This window comes from Gigantopelta aegis, chromosome 2 (genome assembly GCF_016097555.1).
Source record: "Gigantopelta aegis isolate Gae_Host chromosome 2, Gae_host_genome, whole genome shotgun sequence".
Lineage (NCBI taxonomy): Eukaryota > Metazoa > Mollusca > Gastropoda > Neomphalida > Peltospiridae > Gigantopelta > Gigantopelta aegis.
Genome location: NC_054700.1, coordinates 2,109,169 through 2,131,452, shown reverse-complemented (window position 1 = coordinate 2,131,452; position 22,284 = coordinate 2,109,169). Strand labels below are relative to the sequence as shown.

General features: G+C 38.2%; 1 protein-coding gene across 2 annotated transcripts in view; it reads left to right on the top strand.

Moving 5' to 3' along the window:
• Window positions 1–22,284, top strand: part of LOC121379710 (zwei Ig domain protein zig-8-like) — a 100,025-nt gene that overhangs the window by 58,185 nt on the left and 19,556 nt on the right. Inside the window, exons 3-5 of one of the 2 annotated variants that reach the window (XM_041508364.1) lie at window positions 2,571–2,704; window positions 18,282–18,501; window positions 19,762–19,782. In XM_041508364.1, the coding sequence (XP_041364298.1) occupies window positions 2,571–2,704; window positions 18,282–18,501; window positions 19,762–19,782 (375 nt within the window). The remainder of the gene's footprint in view (window positions 1–2,570; window positions 2,705–18,281; window positions 18,502–19,761; window positions 19,783–22,284) is intronic. The other variant, XM_041508371.1, reaches the window with a different exon arrangement.

Genomic DNA, 22,284 nt, shown 5'->3' with positions numbered 1-22,284 from the left:
GATGATGATGATGGTGATTGTAATGGTAATGATAATGATGACGATTCTCACGATGGTAATGGTGATAGTGATGATGATGATGATGGTGATTGTAATGGTAATGATAATGATGACGATGGTAATGGTGATAGTGATGATGACGATGCTGATTGTAATGGTAATGATAAGGATGACGATTCTGACGATGGTAATGGTGATAGTGATGATGATGATGGTGATTGTAATGGTAATGATAATGATGACGATGGTAATGGTGATAGTGATGATGACGATGCTGATTGTAATGGTAATGATAAGGATGACGATTCTGACGATGGTAATGGTGATAGTGATGATGATGATGATGATGGTGATTGTATAATGGTAATGATAATGATGACGATTCTGACGATGGTTATGGTGATAATGATGATGATGACGATTCTGACGATGGTTATGGTGATAATGATAATGATGACGATTCTGACGATGGTAATGGTGATAGTGATGATGATGCTGATGCTGATTGTAATGCTAATGATAATGATGACGATTCTGACGATGGTTATGGTGATAATGATGATGATGATGGTGATTGTAATGGTAATGATAATGATGACGATTCTGACGATGGTAATGGTGATAGTGATGATGATGATGGTGATTGTAATGGTAATGATAATGATGACGATTCTGACGATGGTAATGGTGATAGTGATGATGATGATGATGATGATGGTGATTGTAATGGTAATGATAATGATGACGATCCTGACGATGGTAATGATGACAATGATGATGATGATGGTGATTGTGGTGGTAATGATGATAATAAATCTGATACTTTTGATGATGATAGTGGTGACGATGATAATGATGGTGATGATGATAATTGTGATGATGATGATGATGATTGTAGTGGTGGTGGTGGTGATGGTAGTGATGAAGTGGTGATAGCGATACTGGTAGGTGTGGTAGTGATATGTGTTATTTGTTGAGGTGATTGTGATGATGATGATTATGATGATGGCGATCATAATTGTGATGATGTTGCTGCTGCTGATAATGATGAAGACGACGACGACGATGAAGAAGACGACGACGACAACGATGATGATGATTATGATGCTATTGCTAACTATGGTGATGATGGGAATGGCGGTGATGTGTAAGATGATGATGGTGATGATGATGTTGTCATGATGATGTTGATGTTATTTGTATAACGACTACGGCAGCGGTAACGTCAATAGCAATGCTTTTGATGTTGATCCTTATTACGTCATGATGATGATTGTTTGATATCAATAAAACAAATATTTATTGTACTAAGAAAACAAGCCACCAGAGAGACATCACTATGTCATGTCGACATGCTGTAGCAATCGTATTCTAAACTGTTCGAGGAAAACATGATCATGGGTTTAACATCAAATATGACAGTTGTGATCAAATTATAGTCATTTCAGCTTCTAGAAAACAACATAATACGGACTGGACACAAGCGCAGTAGTAAGAACCGATCGAAGCGACACAGGCTTATTTAATAGTGGAACCGGGAAGTGCCCTAAACGGAAACCCACATACAATTAATATCATTTAATATCGTAATCACGATATTATGTTACATCATGGGATGCACGAGGAATGAACGACTGGACGAATGGACGAACAAAAGAACGAACGAAGAAACGAACCTTTGAATGAATGAATGAACGTTATACTAAAGGAACGAACGAACGAACGAACGAATGAATGAATGATCAACATCACTAGCGCATATTAACTTGTTAATCATTGACTGTTGGATGTCAAACAAAATTTAATGTTAATACGAAGTATTAGGAAGCTCACTACATTTAGTTTTTCCATTTGCAGCAATGGATCCTTTGTAATCACGTTCCACACATGGTAACACATAGCAGTCGTAGGACACTGATTTATAGATGTGTAATACGCCTAAAATATCCATCATGTGTAGCTTACTGTAGGAGCCCAAAATGTCCCAACTGCCCAAGATAGCCCAATATGGACAGTTGGGACATTTTCAGCTTCCACAGTCTACACTATTTGCAAACATTTTATCGAAAATGTAACAATGATTTTATTTGTATGGTGTTTGTTTGTTTGTATACACTGCAGGATAATTTTCTCGAAAACACACCAAGAAGTTCATGTGCATTTGTATATATTTTTTACCATATTGCAGTGCCACTTTTTGAGCGGTGTACGAAAGATATATTGTCCAGTGAATGATCTCATCGGGAGTGGCTGTCATCCTATAGACGAAGCACTATATGGAGATTCGTGGAATCAACCACTATTTTGCCAAATACCCATTCGACTCTGCATTGTGCAGAGATACGGTTTCATTCATGGATAATGGTTTTGTTGTTCAGATTTTCCGGAAACACATAAAGAGGTGTATTTATTGTTATTTTTCTCTTTCCAGATAACAGGGATACATTTTACGGAAAAGACATAAAGACGTGTACTTATTGTTATTATTTTTTTTTCTTTCCAGATTGCAGAGATACATTTTACCGGAAACACATAAAGACGTGTACTTATTGCTATTTTTCTCTTTCCAGATTGCAGGGATACGTTTTACCGGAAACACAAGATCCCCGTCCCGCGATTTCTGCCCGGCCCGACCAACATCACGGTCAGAGAGGGAGGAATGGCTGTCTTACCGTGCTCCATACACAACCTAGGAACCAAGAAGGTTAGTAGCAATTCAGTTATACTAGTGGACCCAGAAGTAAAGCGTTCGCTTGATGCGCGGTCGGTCTAGGATCGATCCCCATCGGTGGACACATTGGGCTATTTCTCGTCCCAGCCAGTGCTCCACAACTGGTGTAACAAAGGCCGTGGTATGTACTATCCTGTATGTAGGTTGGTGCATACCCAAAATCCCTTGCTGCTAATCGCAAAAAGTAGCCCATGAAGTGGCGACAGCGGGTTTCCTCCAACAATATCTGTGAGGTCCTTAACCATATGTCTGACGCCATATAACCGTAAATAAAATAAAATTCGGCTATTTTAGATGTCTAACACATGACTATTTTGACATTTGATTTATAGAGAGGCAATAATTCCTCTGTCGCGACTTCTAACGATACAGCAGCAAGGAGTATATTTATATATTTACCATAGACAGAACGGCATATACCAGACCTTTTGGTGTACCAGTTGTGGAGCACAGATTAGGACAGAAGACCATCAATGCTACGACTCATAACCTCAGACGATCACTCTACCAGTGAAAAGCAATTCCCTATTGTGTCAAAAAACCGGAGGTTTGACATAAGTATTCAGATACTTGAGAGAGGAAAAAGAGAAGAATTTAACGACCTGTCGAACATAACGAGTGCTGCGACTTGCATTGATGAACGACCACCCATGTACATCATCGCCGTCGTAAACTCAACGTAAAGCATCATCCACAGCAATAACGATTACCCGATTACGACCTGTTTAGAGCCGCTTTCGGCTCACTCAACCCAGCCTGTTAACGGCTTTAGGTTGATGGCGAAGACACGCGAGGTCTGAGTAAGATATAAGCAAAAAGAAGAGAGAAAAAAACCCGAAGTAGTCAAAATGCAAAACAAGAAAAAAAGAAGGGAAAAAAAAAAAAAAAAAAAACTAACAAAAAAAATTAGAAAGATAAAAAAAAAGCTAAAACAAAAAATACTTGTCTTGATCATGAATGAGGTATTGCGTTGCTTTTTCGTACAGGGCTGTTCAAGTTCGCGAAATATTTAAATCATGTAGATATGTCAAAGTAAATAAAGCCGAAACCGAAGAAAACTCACAAAAATATCTTACGCAGAACACTTCTGAAAACAGTTTGACGAAAAAAAAAATGTACCAAAGGTAATCATCCCGCGTTTCTTGTGTCTCGGAATGATTGATATGTAAACACAAAAAGCTGGAGCAGAAGAAACATTGTTGGATATGAAGTGAGTATTAATCAGTTTTAAAGCTTTTAGACGAAATGCAATATGAAATAAAACGAACTCCAGGATGACCAAAAACACGTCGGGTTGTGAACATTGATAATTTAGCAATAACGTTGTAAGTAACGTATACTTTAATAACGTTGTAAGTAACGTATACTTTAATAACGTTGTAAGTAACGTATACTTTAATAACGTTGTAAGTAACGTATACTTTACTCCACAAAAATGAAAACCCCAATAAAACAAAACAACAACAACAAAAAACCCCAAACAAACAACAACAATAACACAACCCCCACCCCAAACAAAAATACTCATCTCCACACTCGACACCTCCTCCCTCCGACGTCTCTACCACACACCAAAAATATAATAATAATAATAATAATAATAATAATAATAATAATAATAATAATAATAATAATAATAATAATAAATAAATAAATAAATAAAAACAAACAAAATAAAACAACAAAACATACATTATATGAAAAAGTAAAAACAAGTTTTACCCTCCCCCAACCCCCCCTCCCCGCAAAAATCCCCCCAACAACAACAAACAGACAAAACCCCCAAATAACTAGTAATAAAACAAACAATCATGCAAACAGCATAAATATATACATACATACATACATACATACACACATACACACACACAAACACACATACATACACACATACAAACACACATACACACATACACACACACACACACACACATACATACATACATACAAACATATAAACAAACATACATACAAACATATATACATACATACATACATACATACATACATGCTCAGAGCGTATCGTGGTTAGTCTTGCAATTTGCGGGCGATTCGGTGCCACAGGATCGAGTCCCAGCAACGGCATGGGACAATTTGTGAGGCCAGAAAGGATATAATTATCCCCTGCGCCAGTGCGTTAATATCTATGTATGTAACAGTCAACCTCGACATACATACAGTATATAGATATTCATACATCAATACATACATACATACATACATACATACATACATACATACATACATACATACATACATACATACATACATACATACATACATGCATGCATACATACAAACAAACAAACAAACAGTCGAAGAATACGATTTCCTTCTTTTTTTTTCTTTCTTTTTTTCGGTCATTGCGCTGAGCCGGTTTCGTCTTCAGCAAAGTTGTTAATATTTCAGTGTCATATTTAGATAGGCTTGTTGGAATGGGTCCCCAGATACCATCAGGGTTATTAACAATCTCCATACATATTTCACCTGATACCATCTATTGACATGTATATTTTATAGTGTCACCAGAGAAGACACTTCACGTATCAGACAGAAACAAAAAGATAGCTGCGTTCTCTACAATCGAACGCAAAGAGAATCATTAATGTTTCCTGTTGTTATGAGTTTTGCCAAAGTTACGAGCATGTAAATTATTGACTTATCTTTATCACCAAAACGAGATGTTGTAAAAATAAATAAAAAGGTTAACAAACAAGTGGGAGATAATCCAGTTATAGATAAAATGTTTTAGTTTGAGAGCAGAATTTGGCTTTAAAATGCCAGTGTAATTTGTGTTACCTTGAAAAAAACCCACACGTTAATTATTACTTTATTACTTGTTTTAGTAGTCATTGTCTGCTGTGTGTCACACATTTGATAATTCTCACATGTAGGCTTAAAGGAAAACCTCTAGATATCTCCAATAGCAACGATGGATCTTTTATATGTTCTTTTCCACACACAGGACAGTACATATCATGACGATTGATATAAAAGTCATGGTTTACAGGTTAAAACGTGAGAAACCTAAACAAAGCATGGGTCCATCGATTGGCGTCGATCCGTTACAACCAGTACCTCGAGACTACTATGACGGAAGCTGTGGTATGTGCTGTTCTGTCTGTTGGAACGTGCAGACACAAAGACAGCTTTGTATTAGCTAGAAGACAAAACCTTCATGATAAATAAACAATGAACAATATGCAAAAACAGTGGTAGAGGCTTTCTTTCTCACAATAAACCATTTATTTATGAAATGCAGGGGTCCATTTAAGAAAACATCGTAAGTTTACGTACGTCTGCGACTAGCAGTTAAACCGAGCATGTGTTTGGCATCTATTACACGCAGAAAAATTACATCATTTTGGAAAATGAAATGTGTGAACTTCAAACTACATTAGTTGTATTGTTAGTAGTACTAATAATTTAATCGTAGATTTACATTTACGTGAAAAGCTAGTCTTACGATGCATTGTGAAATTGGACCCAGGTGCGCGGCAAGTGGTGGAGTATGGTCGACCACCCCCCCCCCCCCCACACACACACACCCCTACTCCAAGCGAATTTTCTTTTTGGATATATGTATTTCCGGTGGAGCATGGCCCGACCCCGTAAATACTTCGCTTGACAGTCTAGACATTCCTGCACAATTCCCCACTCACGCGCCGGAAGATATATCATACACATTATATACAACCCACATAATACCCACTTGTCATCTTTGAGTGTTTGTTTTGATATCAAACATAAAACCTCCAGTAATAAGAAGAAAATGAACGATTGACGCGACACCCCATTATACACCAGTGATCTATATCTGTTACAAACGAGTGCCAGACAACACGGAGAATACGTCGACCCAACACACAAAGGCACCATACAGTATTAATGTCTGTAATTATAAAGTGTTGTGTCTCTAACGCTCCAGTAGGGGTTTTATTGCAGTTCAGGGAACACTGCATATAGGTTCCATATCATGACCATTAATCCACGGATCGTGTATCGGTTACAGTATCGATGAATTTGTTCCCTTAATACCGAGCATGTCGTGCTATGTTCAGCAGTACCGACTTTTATCCGTCACGCAAGTACCACGTCAATTACCGTTTTATTGACGTAAGTTAATTCAATCAAGTTTCCGTCTTTTCGTCCTTTAAGTAGCATAATAGATGTCCATCTACGTTATACGAATGGCATACGAGAGACAACGGAAGAGTAGTAAAGAAGAAAAAAAACACACAGAATACCTGAATTTTTTCAAAGCGATTCCAAACTCATTTTTAATGTTAGTACATATAAATTAATGTAACGCAGTTTTCAAAATCCATCCTAATTCATAGTAAGAATTCAATTAATATAATGGTTATTCACCCTTGAAGTACCTAATTTGATGAAGATAAAGATAATTATGATGATGGATGACGATGATGATGATGATGATGATGATGATGCTAATGATGATGATTGTGCTGATGATGTTCTGTTTAATGACACCACTAGGGCACATTGATTAATTAATCATTGGCTATTGGATGTCAAACATTTGGTAATTCTGACAAGTAGACATCCAGAGGAAATTCGCTACATTTTTCCATTAACATCAAGGGATATTTTACATGCACTTTCCCACAGACAGGAAAGTAAATACTACGGCCTTTGACCAGTTGTGGTGCACTGGCTGGAACAAGACACCCCCCTCCCCCCAGAATTAGGTGAATTGATCCACCGAGGTGGTTTGATCCTACGACGCTATCACCTCAGGCGAGCTAAATTCCGCCCCTGACGATTATGGTGATGATGGTGGCGGTGATGATGAAGATGATGGTGGTGATGATGATGATGGTGGCGGTGATGATGAAGATGATGGTGGTGATGATGATGATGGTGGCGGTGATGATGAAGATGATGGTGGTGATGATGATGATGGTGGCGGTGATGATGAAGATGATGGTGGTGATGATGATGATGGTGGTGGTGGTGGTGGTGATTATGATGATGATGGTGATGATGATGATGATGGTGGCAGTGATGATGATGATGATGGTGATGATGATGGTGATGATGATGATAATGATGGTGGTGATGATGATGATGACGACGACAATGATGATGATGATGGTGATGACGATGACAGAGAGAGAGAGGGGGGGGGGACGATGACAATGATGATGATGATGTTCATGATGACGGTGATGATGACAATGATGATGATGGTGACGGTGATGATGATGACAATGATGATGATGATGATGATGGTGGTGGGGGAGGTGGTAATGACTATGGATGATGACGATTCTGATGACTGATGGTGATGCAACTTATTTACGTGCTTATCCAGCTACGGTTTAATCACGTTGTCTCTGGCACGGAACTCCTATAGCCAGTCTGTTATTACTGGGGGAAAATGAAAGGACTAGACAGGAAACCCGCTGCTGTCATATAGTCAGGCTACTAATTTCGATTAACATCAAGAGAACTCAGCCGCAAATATGACGGTTTAACCACCACTCCATTGTTGCCGATATGCGAGCCCAATCTAAACTATATTCCATCATTTCTTTATGATTAAAGTGACCACAATGCAACGTTATGCTGAGCAATTTCATTCAGGGCTCAAGTCGCGATCTTATAATCAATACGGTAGGACCAAACATTTAGTTGTCACGTCTGCATGATTATAGTTGACCTGCGTGGCAAGCCGTTTGGACGACAAGTCCGGCGTTTAGATTAACCCGCTCCCCTGGCCAATATTCGTCCGTGTTTCTACTGCGATTATGTCTGTGCGGCGTCTCACAAAACAAATCAATGTTTGCGTGAAAGTCTTTTGTGTGAGGGTTCCACGAATCTGGGGTTCGCTGACGATCTGTGCGATTTTCTGATTCCTTGTCTAATATTCCTGGTCTCAAGGATTAGATGCATTTTCCGTTGTTAAAAAAAGAGAGTTTGAATTGAGTAAAGTGAGCTTTATATGATTTGTAGCTTAGCGTGCACTAACCAACAATTTTAGACAAACAAGGATTTTTACTTTTTACTTCGGATTGGCCGAGGGGAGGGAGAGTATAGCCAGAGGTCATGCTCCGTCCTTCCCAATCACACCCCTCTTTTTCCCCCCAACAACGTTTTATACACTTTTTCGCCCAAATAACATAAGTCAATGTGTTATCCAATATAAAACCCAGACTTCGCCAATGGATTCAGCAATCTGATTTGCAGCCGGTTGAGTAACGGTTGCAGTTCTGAATGTTTATACAACTTTAATACACACACTCAAGACCACAGCAGAACTTCCTGATTGTTTGTATAGGCAAGACATCATACACTATATTGAGTCTAATAAGCATAATGACACACTTGGCTGACACGGGAGTGTTATTCTCAGAATCAGTGGACCTTCAGCAAGATCCACCACTGTATATTTGCTGATATAGGTTGCAGCAAATAGAATTGTGTATCCTTTCCTTGCGTCAGTAATGAATGTGAAGCTTACTAAGTGGGATAGACCCCAGTTGGTAGACCGCTCACCTGCAATGCTTGGGTTGTACCATCGAACCTCATCGATAGGCCCATTGTTTTTGTTTCCCGTCCAAACCAGTGTTCCACGGCTTGTATATCAAACACTGTGGTATGTGCTGTCCTCTCTCTGGGAATGTGCGTATATAAAAAAAAAATTCTAGAGACTATGCTTCAAAATTACCAAATGTTTGACATCCAATAGCCGGGCCCGACCGGTTTTCGCCGGACAACATCATTTCTGTCTGACTTTATGATCAAATTTGGTCCGGCAGGTTTTGATTGGGTACGGTAGAATTTATAGCTTATCGGACCGAATTTCCGGCAAGAATTGCAGCTAATTTCGACACCTGCGATGCTTAATTAAGTAATATGCTCTAGTTAAACAAAATTAACTTTAACTTTAGTAATGGTTGACACCATTGTAGGTTTGCACATGGTTTCATAGGTATGGACGTTCTCGCCCATCCCCTCGTATCCACCAGTGTCACACGACTGGTATATAATACCACGTGTTTGTAAGAGTCGCCTATATAGCGGCAGTGGGTTTTGTATCTCATCATGTGAAGACAGTTCTCATCTGTCACGCTAAACAGCCGTTGTTGCGAGGGGTCGTTAAACAAATAGTCCTTTACTTTTCTTGACACGGCCACTTGTGTTAAATCTATCGTATTGACCAGTGTCCACTGGCTGTGGTCAGCGAGATAAGACGACAATGAGCGTGCATTAAGATAACGTCTCGATCCCGTGATCTTGCCACGCGGTTGCGAACTGTCACATCGATCGACAGTGTCACGATCACAACGGCAGAGCCGGCCAGAAACTTAATTAAATGGGAACATGCGATTGTGTTATGTACCATATACTACAGCCACTACACGCTCCAGTGCCATCCATAGTGCTAGTTCAACGTCACGTACTGTACTGAGCTTTCGGTGAAGGCTCTGGATGACTATCCCTGGATTTACTGGAACGTTAAAGGGACATTACTGAGTTTGCTGCATTGTAAGATGTTTCCGACTAATAAAATATTTGTACGATTAAACTTACATATTAAATATATTTTCTTGTTTAGAATATCAGTGTCTGTATATTCAATGTGTTTCTGGTCGTGTTAACAGTTGTAAGAAGCCCAAATTGGATTTTGTCTTCAAATAATTTTGTACGTACGAAAAAAACATAGTTTAGGAAATAAAATGTAATTTCACCTAGTACAAATATTAGAACGATCAGAAAAACGTTTAATATATAGCCATTAATATTTTATGCAGGAAAATATATTTGATATGTAATTACAATCGTTAAAAAGACTATGTGAGTCAATAACATCTTAAAAATTGCAGCAAACTCAGGAATGTCCCTTAAAGTCCTGGGCCCTTGCTTTAAAACTTTTAAGGCGGCGTCAAACGATACAAGTACCTCGTACGACAATAGCCGATGATTACTTAACAACCGATGATATCGTAATGTTTGTGCTGTCACAATCGGTTATTCTCGTAGGCATATAGCCGATGATTACTTAACAACCGATGATATCGTAATGTTTGTGCTGTCACAATCGGTTATTCTCGTAGGCTTATTTCAAAAGTGTCAATCACAGAGCCCAAAATTCAAATTAGCACCTCAAACTGGATTTTGCCTTCAATAATTCCGTACATGTTTTTTTTAAAATCCAGTTTAAACTAGTAAAATAGTTTGGTACTAATGTAGCTCGTCCTGTCTCCTACACAACTATACTGCTTTACTTCCTAATGTGGCTCCTCCTGTCTCCTGTCTCCTACACAACTATACTGCTTTACTTCCTAATGTGGCTCCTCATGTCTCCTACACAACTATACTGCTTTACTTCCTAATGTAGCTCCTCCTGTCTCCTGTCTCCTACACAACTATACTGCTTTACTTCCTAATGTGGCTCCTCCTGTCTCCTACACAACTATACTGCTTTACTTCCTAATGTGGCTCCTCCTGTCTCCTACACAACTATACTGCTTTACTTCCTAATGTGGCTCCTCCTGTCTCCTGTCTCCTACACAACTATACTGCTTTACTTCCTAATGTGGCTCCTCCTGTCTCCTACACAACTATACTGCTTTACTTCCTAATGTGAATGACTTCAAAGGAATACAAGGGCAAACTTTCAATTTCCATCCGACATCAAAACTAGTATTTTGCAATATGCCTTCGTGACTGTTCTCGCACCAGTCACTCGTATCGTATGGAGTCGCCTTTAGCCGAGACTGAAATCTCTCATGACGTCACAATTTGTATGGTATACCTATGGCGATAAAGTCAGCACCTATTAGTCTCAAGTCTAGACTGTAAAAGGTTTTTAAGTACGGGAATTGATGTTCTATCCAGAGTACACCACGACATACTAACATAATTATTATATAGATAGATAGATAGATAGTTATGCTGTCTGATCCTCAGATTTCTTTACTCTCAGACAAAACAAAAAGAAAGAAAATAGACAGGTTACATGTTCAGAACATCGTACTGGAATGAAATATCTCAGAATGAAACTGTAATAATGATGATAGCGATAATTAAACATGATGGCGATCATTATCGCCATTACCTCTTTTCGGATGACAGTGCTGCTATGTGTAGACATCTATAATATAGTCGTCCCTAAGCACCTCATCGTATTGCTCTTGTCACTGGGAAGTGTTCGCCAGAGTTGCCAGAGACTGCAGAATTGACCACACTAATGGGCCCTTGGGACGTGTTCCACACTTCGACTAATGGTCCACTTCTGGTGTATCAAAGAACATGACGTTTGATGTCCTGCCTGTGGGACGGTGTGTGCATTCCGAACCAGTCGATGATTTGTTTTACGTCTCAGAGGAAAGACACCAGAACATAACATTTGGGCATGGAGTGTTCATCATGTGGGACCTTTAACACTTAACGATTGTTTAACGACATCGCTAGAGCATATTGAGCTATTAATCATCGGCTACTGTCTGTGAAGCACTTGTTCAGTCTGACAAGTCGTCTTCAGAGGCCGTCCGCTACAATGTTCCATTACCAGCGATGGATCGTTTATAGGCATTTTGTTTTCACAGACAAGACATACCACGGTCTTTAATATACCAGTCGCGGGGCACTGACACTAATTTTAGGAGTACAAACATTTTGGGTTGTTTTTGCATAAAACTAATTCTGAGCTACCACAAACACCCGGACGAACAAAAACGGATTTGGCACAATTGATGACTTGCATATAACATGTACATCCGAACAAGAAAACCGTTATCCGCGATCAAAGTCATATATCTGCCTAATGCTGAGTCGAATGGACATTTGACAAAATTGTGTTTGATTCCATAAATCTCTATCTAGTGGCTCGTCTATAGGGGGTAGCCACACCTGAGGAGATTCTTTACTGGACGATACATCCGTTTTAAGAGGACTGCCACTCCCAGACTACATATGTTCAAAGCTCTCAGCGCTACGACGTCGTAAGCTATAACGTCAATATGACACATTCCATAGCCTGCGACGGTGTTACGATATCGTAGCGCTAAGATAGCTTCATAAATATGGGCCCAGTTTACCATGCACCGACAAAAAGCTGCAATAATCGAAATGTGTCTGCACTGCCTACATCTCGAGAAATACCAGTCATTTGTTTCCCCTTATATATCCTCAGCACCCCGTGCTTGACACCATTTTGAACAATGTGCTATGGTGCTTTAAAATAAAAACCTTTCGTCTGACCTTTGCTAGATGTAAGGTGCCTGTAAACATCAGATGGAAAGGTTCGCATGATCACCGGACACGAGGGTCCTAATCTAGTGGTTGGCTTTATGTCAAAGTCTCCGCTCAATGAACTGCTGAATGAAAGAGAAAAGTCTCTTTCCCAATAACCGAACGCTGAAGTATCTCTCCAGTGTGCTCTGTCTATAAAGTGGTGTTTGTTCTCGCCTGCTCTTCCAGAAACCCCGTGAATAGCAACATCGTCCAATCGATGTCACGGGTGGCCGATGGAAGTTAATTGCCGCGAGTGCACGACCATTACGCTTGTTCAAACAATTGTTCTTGCTGAGGCAATAGTTGTCACATCCTAACTCCGATGTTGGCAGGAGCAGTAAACACACACGCGTTCGTTCAATGCTCTTTTTAAAGCGTCTCTTCTTGAAATATCTGCGAGGCAAACTCCGAGATTGGATCCATTCAAATGGTCGTATTGAGTGCCTTGACGGAATGATCCTGTCCCATTCTATCCTATTGATTACAATGCAAACACAGAGGAAGCCCATATTAAAGACACCGGCGGTAACACGACTTACACGTTCTCGGAAATAAAAGTGTGAGGTTCACAGATGACGATAATGCAAATACAAGCAGGATGCAGCTGTGTTTGGAGACATGCAGCTAGGCAGTTGTGACAGCAATTCCCAAAATAACCAGTGATGCAGGATGCAGCTGTTCAGATAGCATGGTCGCCAATGAGAGACGGGGGTGAGGGTGGGCTATCCCCAATAATAACTAGTGATGCAGGATGCAGCTGTTCAGATAGCATGGTCGCCATTGAGAGACGGGGGTGGGGGTGGGCTATCCCCAATAATAACTAGTGATGCAGGATGCAGCTGTTCAGATAGCATGGTCGCCATTGAGAGACGGGGGTGGGGGTGGGCTATCCCCAATAATAACTAGTGATGCAGGATGCAGCTGTTCAGATAGCATGGTCGCCATTGAGAGACGGGGGTGGGGGTGGGCTATCCCCAATAATAACTAGTGCTCCACGACTGGCTCATGCGAAAGGAGCAGGTCGAAGGTCGGTTATTGAAGCAACCGTTCTACTCAGATGACATTATTGAGAAATCACACCCAACAGACTGTTTAGATTTTATCCTATTAAACCAGTTCTGTGTAATATTAAATGTTTTTCTAACACATCCAACAGGGCATTTCTTAATCAATTGAATCCCATGTGATAATTTATGAAATTAACACTGTTTTGGTGAGCGTGGTTCGTTTTCAACGAGTGTATTCGCATTTTTGGTGATGCAATTTTAAATTCCACTTTTTTAATTGTAAATGGTTAACGTTAACGGGATTTTCGTTTAAACAGTAATTCATGTGTTCATTTTAAAATACGCTGAAAAATATAATCATATTGGATTCTCTCTCACATATAAACGCATATACTTTCAATCTGTTATGAACAACTTCGATGGACTCGATTATTTTCCTCTGTTTTTTGTCTTTCTCACTCTTTTTAATTAAGTGCTAGAAACCAAGCAGCCGCAGTTTGAAATGTGTCTGGTTTTGTTCAAATGTGGTTTTTTTTTTTTTACCCTTTCCCAGAAAGACAAAAGAAACACGCAATTTTAGCATTTTACATTTTAGCTCACTATACATTTAACACGCATATTTTGTTTTGTAAAATTCATGATTCCGCCCATATGACGTAAACCCACTTTATACCATGCTTTGATGGACTCAAATTATCTACATCTGGTAATTTGAAGTATGCGGGTTTCCTCAGCATATAATGTGAAAAGGTGTGATTGCAGTGATATGATGACAAGATAAACATCTACTTGTATGACTGTAAAATAGGATTAAATTCAGTTGTTTTACATTTACATAAATTTACACGTAAATGTCTGGACCGTCAACACTTCGAACGTTTGACTTTAATATAGTAAGGACATTATAATTGTATAAACATACAGTTTTAAATCTTCGACCGATCTTGTTTAAATCTGATTAGTTCTTTCACTGAAGCCATAGTTTCATATTATCATGAATCCATACTTCCTGTGACCTGGTAACCCCCATCTGATAATTGTTATTATCATTTTCGCTGCTAGCACGGAACCCTTGGCGTTGCAGTGTGTTACCAGGTCACAAGGGAATGAATTTTGCGCATGACACTGTGTTATTAGGTTAGTAGGAAATGAGTTCTGCGTATGACAGTTCTTTGCTCATTTTTAAGTAGTTTGTTTTCTCATTTTGAAACATCCATTTACAGCAATAATTGTTGAACGGCATAAATAAATATAATTTTTGCACTTCTCATAACATTAGAGTATCTCTTATTGTTTACCTTTCCATTGCGAACGAGCCAGCGTTTTGAAGTAAAAGATATATGAAAACAAGGAGAACAGATAGCAGGGAATGTTTATTTTAGAACAGTAAAAGAATGAAAATATAACTTGAAAGGGGTCGGTTGATTAAAAATATTATGGTATCACGGTTTTATATCGTGGTTATTTCGCTCGGTGCGATAACGGCGCAACGGGCTCGCTGAAGCTCACCTGGTATACCATTATTTGAACTCGCCAAATGACCACTACAATAAAACATATCAAAAAAATGCAATGTAATACTCGGTTATGCTCTATATTTATGTTTTTATATTTAAGTTAACTAAGAGAATAAATGCAATTCATAAACAACTTCAGTGAAGTGTGCTCTATTTTCTACTAACGTTAATTGTAACAATTTACTGAATGCGTTAATAAAACCGTAGATGTAACAATAATAGCCCCCTTTTTTACTGATAGCATTACATGATCTATTCATATCTATCATCATTAAAACGAAAGCGAAAATGCATGTAACCATTAACACAATCGTCGATCAAAATTACTTCTTTCTTTTGTGTCTGCAAATGCCATTCTGTAGAACTAAACGGCATTTCCAGTTGATGAATAAACCACAACGCGCGTTTCGCCAATCCGCTGATTGAAGAACCGTCTGCTAGATGAAAATGGCGCGCGCGAACCCCGGCACCACGGCAGGACAGATTTACACCGTCATTCGGTTCCAGTCCTTGAACATTCTATTGTTGGCGAGATGGTTGGTCGGACGGCCGCCGAGGATGCCACGATAAGTTAATTGGATATTTATTACCGTCTAGCGTCGCAACTATACGACTGTCACGCTGGTTACGCCAGCAGTGTGCCTAGCATGTTACAGCACGACACCAAGTGATGGTAATTGCAAAACATTCTCTGTCGCAGTTGCGCTCGTTCCGGTAACAGCGAGACTTTCACCTGTTAAACGAGATTAGCTGCTAAACATTCGTTTCCCTACTATATAACTGATGCCAGCGGCGTGTTCAGGAACCCGATCGTTCGCCAATACTTTGACTGGTACCACCGTATTCTATCATATCACATTCGATTTACGTTAAGCGCAAAAAACACTTTATCGACTGCTCGCCCTCCTGAACTATCATAATGGAATTAAACTACAACGTAGCGGCATTAACGTTTATACAAATTGCATTATTAAAATGCAGCACCACTGTGTAAAGTGTCAAAATAAGTTAGTTTTTTTTAACAACAAACAATATATTTTAATCTATCTACAACACAGTTACCGCAGTGAAACATAGTATCTCCTCACAAGACAGATAGAAAGAGGTATTTTAACAAGATAAACCCAATAAAAAAATGGTTTGAAAGTCATAATAATGCCGCTGGATACACGGTCTCTCCTTTTTGTTCCAAGAGAAATGATGCGTGGTATTTCATAGGCTGTAATTGGAAGGACAGCTAAATGAACATACACCAAGTAACATTTTGGAGGTGTTTTGTATTTTTGTTTGTTTGTTGTTGTATTCTATAAAGAATGTATGAATGAATGAAAGTTTAACGACTCCCCAACACAAAACACATCAGTCTCTGGGTGTCGAATACATTCTAAAATTATTAACATAAATAGTATAAACATCTCTGACAAAGTCACATTTATAAAAGACATATCATGAAACAAACCCCAAATCTTCAAAAAAGGCAAAAATACAGGGCTCGAACTTAAGAACTGGTCTCCCACGGCAATTTAAAAACGAAGAAGAAAATTGCCATGGGTGAAACATCCCACCAACGTCTATTGTGAGCCTGCCTATGGCAATTGGTTTTTTAAAAAGTGACTAATAAATATGACTGAAAGGCTCTTTTGCTCTATGTAGACATATTTTAAATGTGCAAATGTTAAATATTTGCAGACAATGTAGGCCAGGTGTATATATTTTGTCACTGTTTAAGAGCTTTACCGATGCCAGGTGATGGTCTCTACATACCGCAATTTATATCACAACGACGGCAATTGCCGTCGGTGCCGTCGTTAAGTTCAAGCCCTGAAAATAAGCACAATGTCCAGACCATGAAAACATTACAATAGAGCTATAGTAAAGAAGACAATAATTCATCGAATTATCAAGACAAAACAAAAACAAAATTATTTGAAAGTAACAAACGTTCTGGTCAGACTATGGAAACTGTGTATGGAGCTGTGGCAAACAAACCTGTATTGCACCGAATTATAAACACAAAACGAAAAACATATTTGAAACCATTATCACAGATGCTTATAGAATTCGTGTTAAAATGTCCAAGAGATACCGAAATTTCCAATATATCTGTTTTATTGAAGAAGACAAACGGTCAGCAAAATGGCAAATAGTGGCGTGGAAAATTATTTCACTGTCGTGCTAATAATCGGATATTTATTCAGTAACAGTTACTGCGTCACATAGAGATGGGTTTTTAATGGAACACGGTTATTTGCTGCCTTGTAGTTTATTCAGTAACAGTTACTGCGTCACATAGAGATGGGTTTTTAATGGAACACGGTTATTTGCTGCCTTGTAGTTTATTCAGTAACAGTTACTGCGTCACATAGAGATGGGTTTTTAATGGAACACGGTTATTTGCTGCCTTGTAGTTTATTCAGTAACAGTTACTGCGTCACATAGAGATGGGTTTTTAATGGAACACGGTTATTTGCTGCCTTGTAGTTTATTCAGTAACAGTTACTGCGTCACATAGAGATGGGTTTTTAATGGAACACGGTTATTTGCTGCCTTGCAGTAACAGTTACTGCGTGAGATAATGTTTAGTTTATTCAGTAACAGTTACTGCGTCACATAGAGATGGGTTTTTTTAAAAATGAAACACGGTTATTTGCTGCCTTGTAGTTTATTAACCTTAAATACAATTTACATTTCAACCATTAGTTTTTGTTGACTTGTTTCCTTTATAGTACAATATAATATCTTCGTTTTTTTATTCTCCAGGTGGCGTGGCGGCGATATCACGAAGACCACTTCCTGACAATAGGGAAGATGGTTTGGATCATGAACTCCAAGTACGTGGTCGACCACAAGCTGAAGGACAACGATCACACGTCGTGGAACCTGCTGATCAAGAACGTGACCCCGGCAGACGCCGGCAAGTACGAGTGCCAGATCACGTCCACACTCGACTACACCTGGCACGTCCAGCTGAACGTCGTCGGTACGTAGCGCCAGGTGGTCCTTGACACAGAGCCCAAGGTCAAGGCTTTAGATATAGAGTTTATTTAGGTTTTCACTTCAAAATCCACACCCTTGTTCCCATACGTATACAGTTTTATAGTCCATTGTCCTTCACACAGGGAACGCCCTTTTTCATACTATGGAATTTAGTACTGGTTATTTTTTTTCTGATCCGATTGTTTTCTACGTTGCACACAAAAAAGTATTTAAAAAAAATGTTATTTCAAAAACACTTTTACTTACCAAACTTAAATTATTTACAAAAAAAAAAAAAAAAAAAAAAAAAAAAAAAATGTAAGAGAATGTGCCGGATGATAGACTCATATCTTGAATGTCGTCACATGCGTGAAAATTGTATGGCGTTGCCAAGACGTTAGAGTCTCAGGTTCCATTAGATTCTTGAGTTTAGAATTTAAATGTTTTATAAGCGACAAACCCGTGCTTATAAATCCGTTTGTCTAGATTTCCACGCCACGGCAACGCCATGCAAATTGCGTGTACGTGACGTCATTAGAGACCAGGCCAGACCTGACTTGGTGCTTATAAAAGATTTAGAGTCTAGACTCGAGACTTTAACAGAGTATGAGACACGAATAGCTTGACAACGCCGTACAAATTGTATGCATGTGACGTTATTAGAGAATGAGTCTGGACTCTAAAAGTTTTATTTGCACAGGCCCTGGACTTTAAGAGGGTAGGGCCCGTGCAAATTTTCAGTCGGTTTTAACCGGCCCTTGTAGAGAATAGATTCACCTCAGGCTTCATCCAAGCGAATCGTATTGAACAAACACTCTTGGATCTTTCCCGGACACGATCACTGGATAGAAGCACGTAAATAGTAATCAATTTTAGAAGGAACTACATAATTTGTAAAGTTGAAATAGCTATATCAATGAGGGTCTTTTTTTTGTCTGGGTCAGTACAAAATCCGTTGAGTTTGGATTTGATGCTGAAACACGGACTTTTTACACATGCAGTTTTATGCGAATATTGAAAGGTAGATACTTCAGAAAGTAGGGTCAGCGACATTACAACTGAGATAACCATAATATTCAAGGGTTTTTTGTTTTGCTTTTTACGTTTTTATAATGACAGTATATAGCTATTCTGTTACTAAGTATTTGGTAATACTGAAATAATTTTTCGAAACTCGAAATGAGTAATTATCACTGAAATGACATAGATAAAGATTTTACTACGTTTTCTACAAACATCGTTGCAGTTTAATTTTTTACTTCAGGTCCGCCGATTCGGAAGCCAGGTATGTTTTAGTTGAATTGTGTGTAAAGCATGTTGAATGAGGCACGTGCCTGTGATTGTGCATGCTGTCTCGGGGTCCTGGCCATAGGATAACAGAGACGGGATAGAGCGCTGTCCAAAGAGTTGTAGAGTAGGGGGGATGAGCGGATGATAAATTAAATAACTGATCACATGTAGCAGATTGGAATGCATTGTGGCAGCAGGTATTCTCCCACCCTGTCTCAGGTCTGGCTACGACCCTGAACTAACTAATTATGACTACAATAACATGTTGACATCCCAGCTATAACCAATAATTATGCAAAACAACCACTGGATGGAATAATTCAGCTTAAAATTCACAGCTAGTTTCCGATGAATAATCTTTAATTACAACTGGAGATCTTGAAGGCGAGAAACTTTCTTTCGTCCTTGTTCATTGTTGTGTGTGTTCTGGTTGTCCTTATTCTTCGTTTTCTTCATATTTTTCTCTTCTTGTTGCTACAACTACCGGTACTGCTATTCACGCTGCTGCTGCTACTTCTGCCATTACTACTATTACTACTACAACTACTACCATAATAATAATAATAATAATTACTATTATTATTATTATTAAAAAAACACACCAAAAAAACATTTTTTATTGGCCCAGAAATGTCGATAGTGTGAGGGATGGGGCCCTGAATCATTAAGTTACAGATAATGTTGAACATAAATAACATTATATATATATATATATATATATATATATATATATATATATATATATATATATATACATAATGAGTATTGTTAGACTAAATATGTTCAGATTGACTGTACATTTTTCCATAGAAAGAGGGAGGGAGAGAGAGATAGAAGTGAGAAAGAAGAGAGAGAGAGAGAGAGAGAGAGAGAGAGAGAGAGAGAGAGAGAGAGAGAGAGAGAGAGAGAGAGAGAGAGATGAAGTAAAACAGGACAGCAAGACAGTTTTAACATTAAAAAAGCATACACGCACATACACACACATACACCAGCACGCAACATAGCTTGATAACAAATGTATACATGTGATTAGTTGTATTATAGTTTATTAATGTTCTGTGATACTGTGGGAAGTAGATGTTTTATTAAATTACTATATATTACATCTGTTGCTGGAGACGAGAGGATTTAAATAATAATAATAATAATAGTACAAAAAAATATTATATTAAATATTTTCAACTAATGAATGATACAGTGACCACTTGGTAAAAAAACTGCTAAGACTGTTCTTACTAAAATATAAATGTTTTTCTATAGAGTATTTTTGTTTGATTTCTTTTATAAAATGAATGATATTTAACTTAACCTTTTGCACTTTACATTTATATATGAAATACTTAGCTAGAAGTAGCAAGAGATCAAACATATCTGTGTTAATGTTGTCTTTAAATCCAAATATGACTAGTTCGAGAGACAGTTTTAGGTTACATAAATGATTACAGAACTTCGATAACCAGCTTAAAAACGAATTCCAAAACATTTGAACAAAGTTACATTCCCTAAAAAGATGTTCTATTGTTTCTTTATTTACATTACAAAAGGTACATGTTTCAGTATCAATAAGTTTTAGCTTGAAGGCAAAAATACTTGTCGTTAGTATTCTGTGTAATATCCTATATTGGAACCATCTTAATTTTACTTCTTGTGTGGTGAGAAATGGTTTCAAATAAATAATGGGCCAGATAAGATCAGTGCTAAAACGATTTTGCCATTTTGCCATAGCGGTATTTGGTACGTCTGAATATGTTAATGTGTGATTTTTATCCTTTTTTAATGGAACAAAGTTTTCATTGGACAGGCGAATCCTCTAAAGGAATATTTGTGTCTATCTTACTTTAGGTTTTTTAAGGTATACCTTGAGTGAATTAATGACTCCCTGATATTCTAAAAAGACACATGTAAGTCAAAAATATAATTAAATTCAGTTAATGTAAAGAATTCTCCACGATCATTAACTAGGTCGCATATTTGAAAGATGCCTTTTTCGAGCCATTTTTGTTTTAGAAACGTTTTCCTATCGATTTTTATATGACAATTATAGAAGATTGGTTCTGATAAAAAAATATTTTAAAGTCTGTTACCTTAATAGTTGTAGAGAAATCACAAAGAGCCCTAATACAGTCCTTCCAAAACAAGTTGTTAATATTTTTTATAACATCTTTGAGGGAAATCATTACCAAATACAGGAATTATTATTATTATTATTATTATTATTATTATTATTATTATCATGATCATCATGATCATTATTAAGCTTGTAATGTTCAACTAAACAATTCCAAGTTTGCATGGGAATAGTTCAGCTCTCATTGACCATAATCTACAGTCACGGGGCATGGGAGAGCTGTGTAGCGCGCTATATTCGGCGTTACAGAGCTGGCTTACAGGATCAAAGAACGAGTTGTAGGAATAGCTACGATGGTCGTCTTGGGGTTTGGATAAAATATGTCTTCATCTTGGAGCTGCCAAACCAGAGTTAGATGCCGAACCCAAT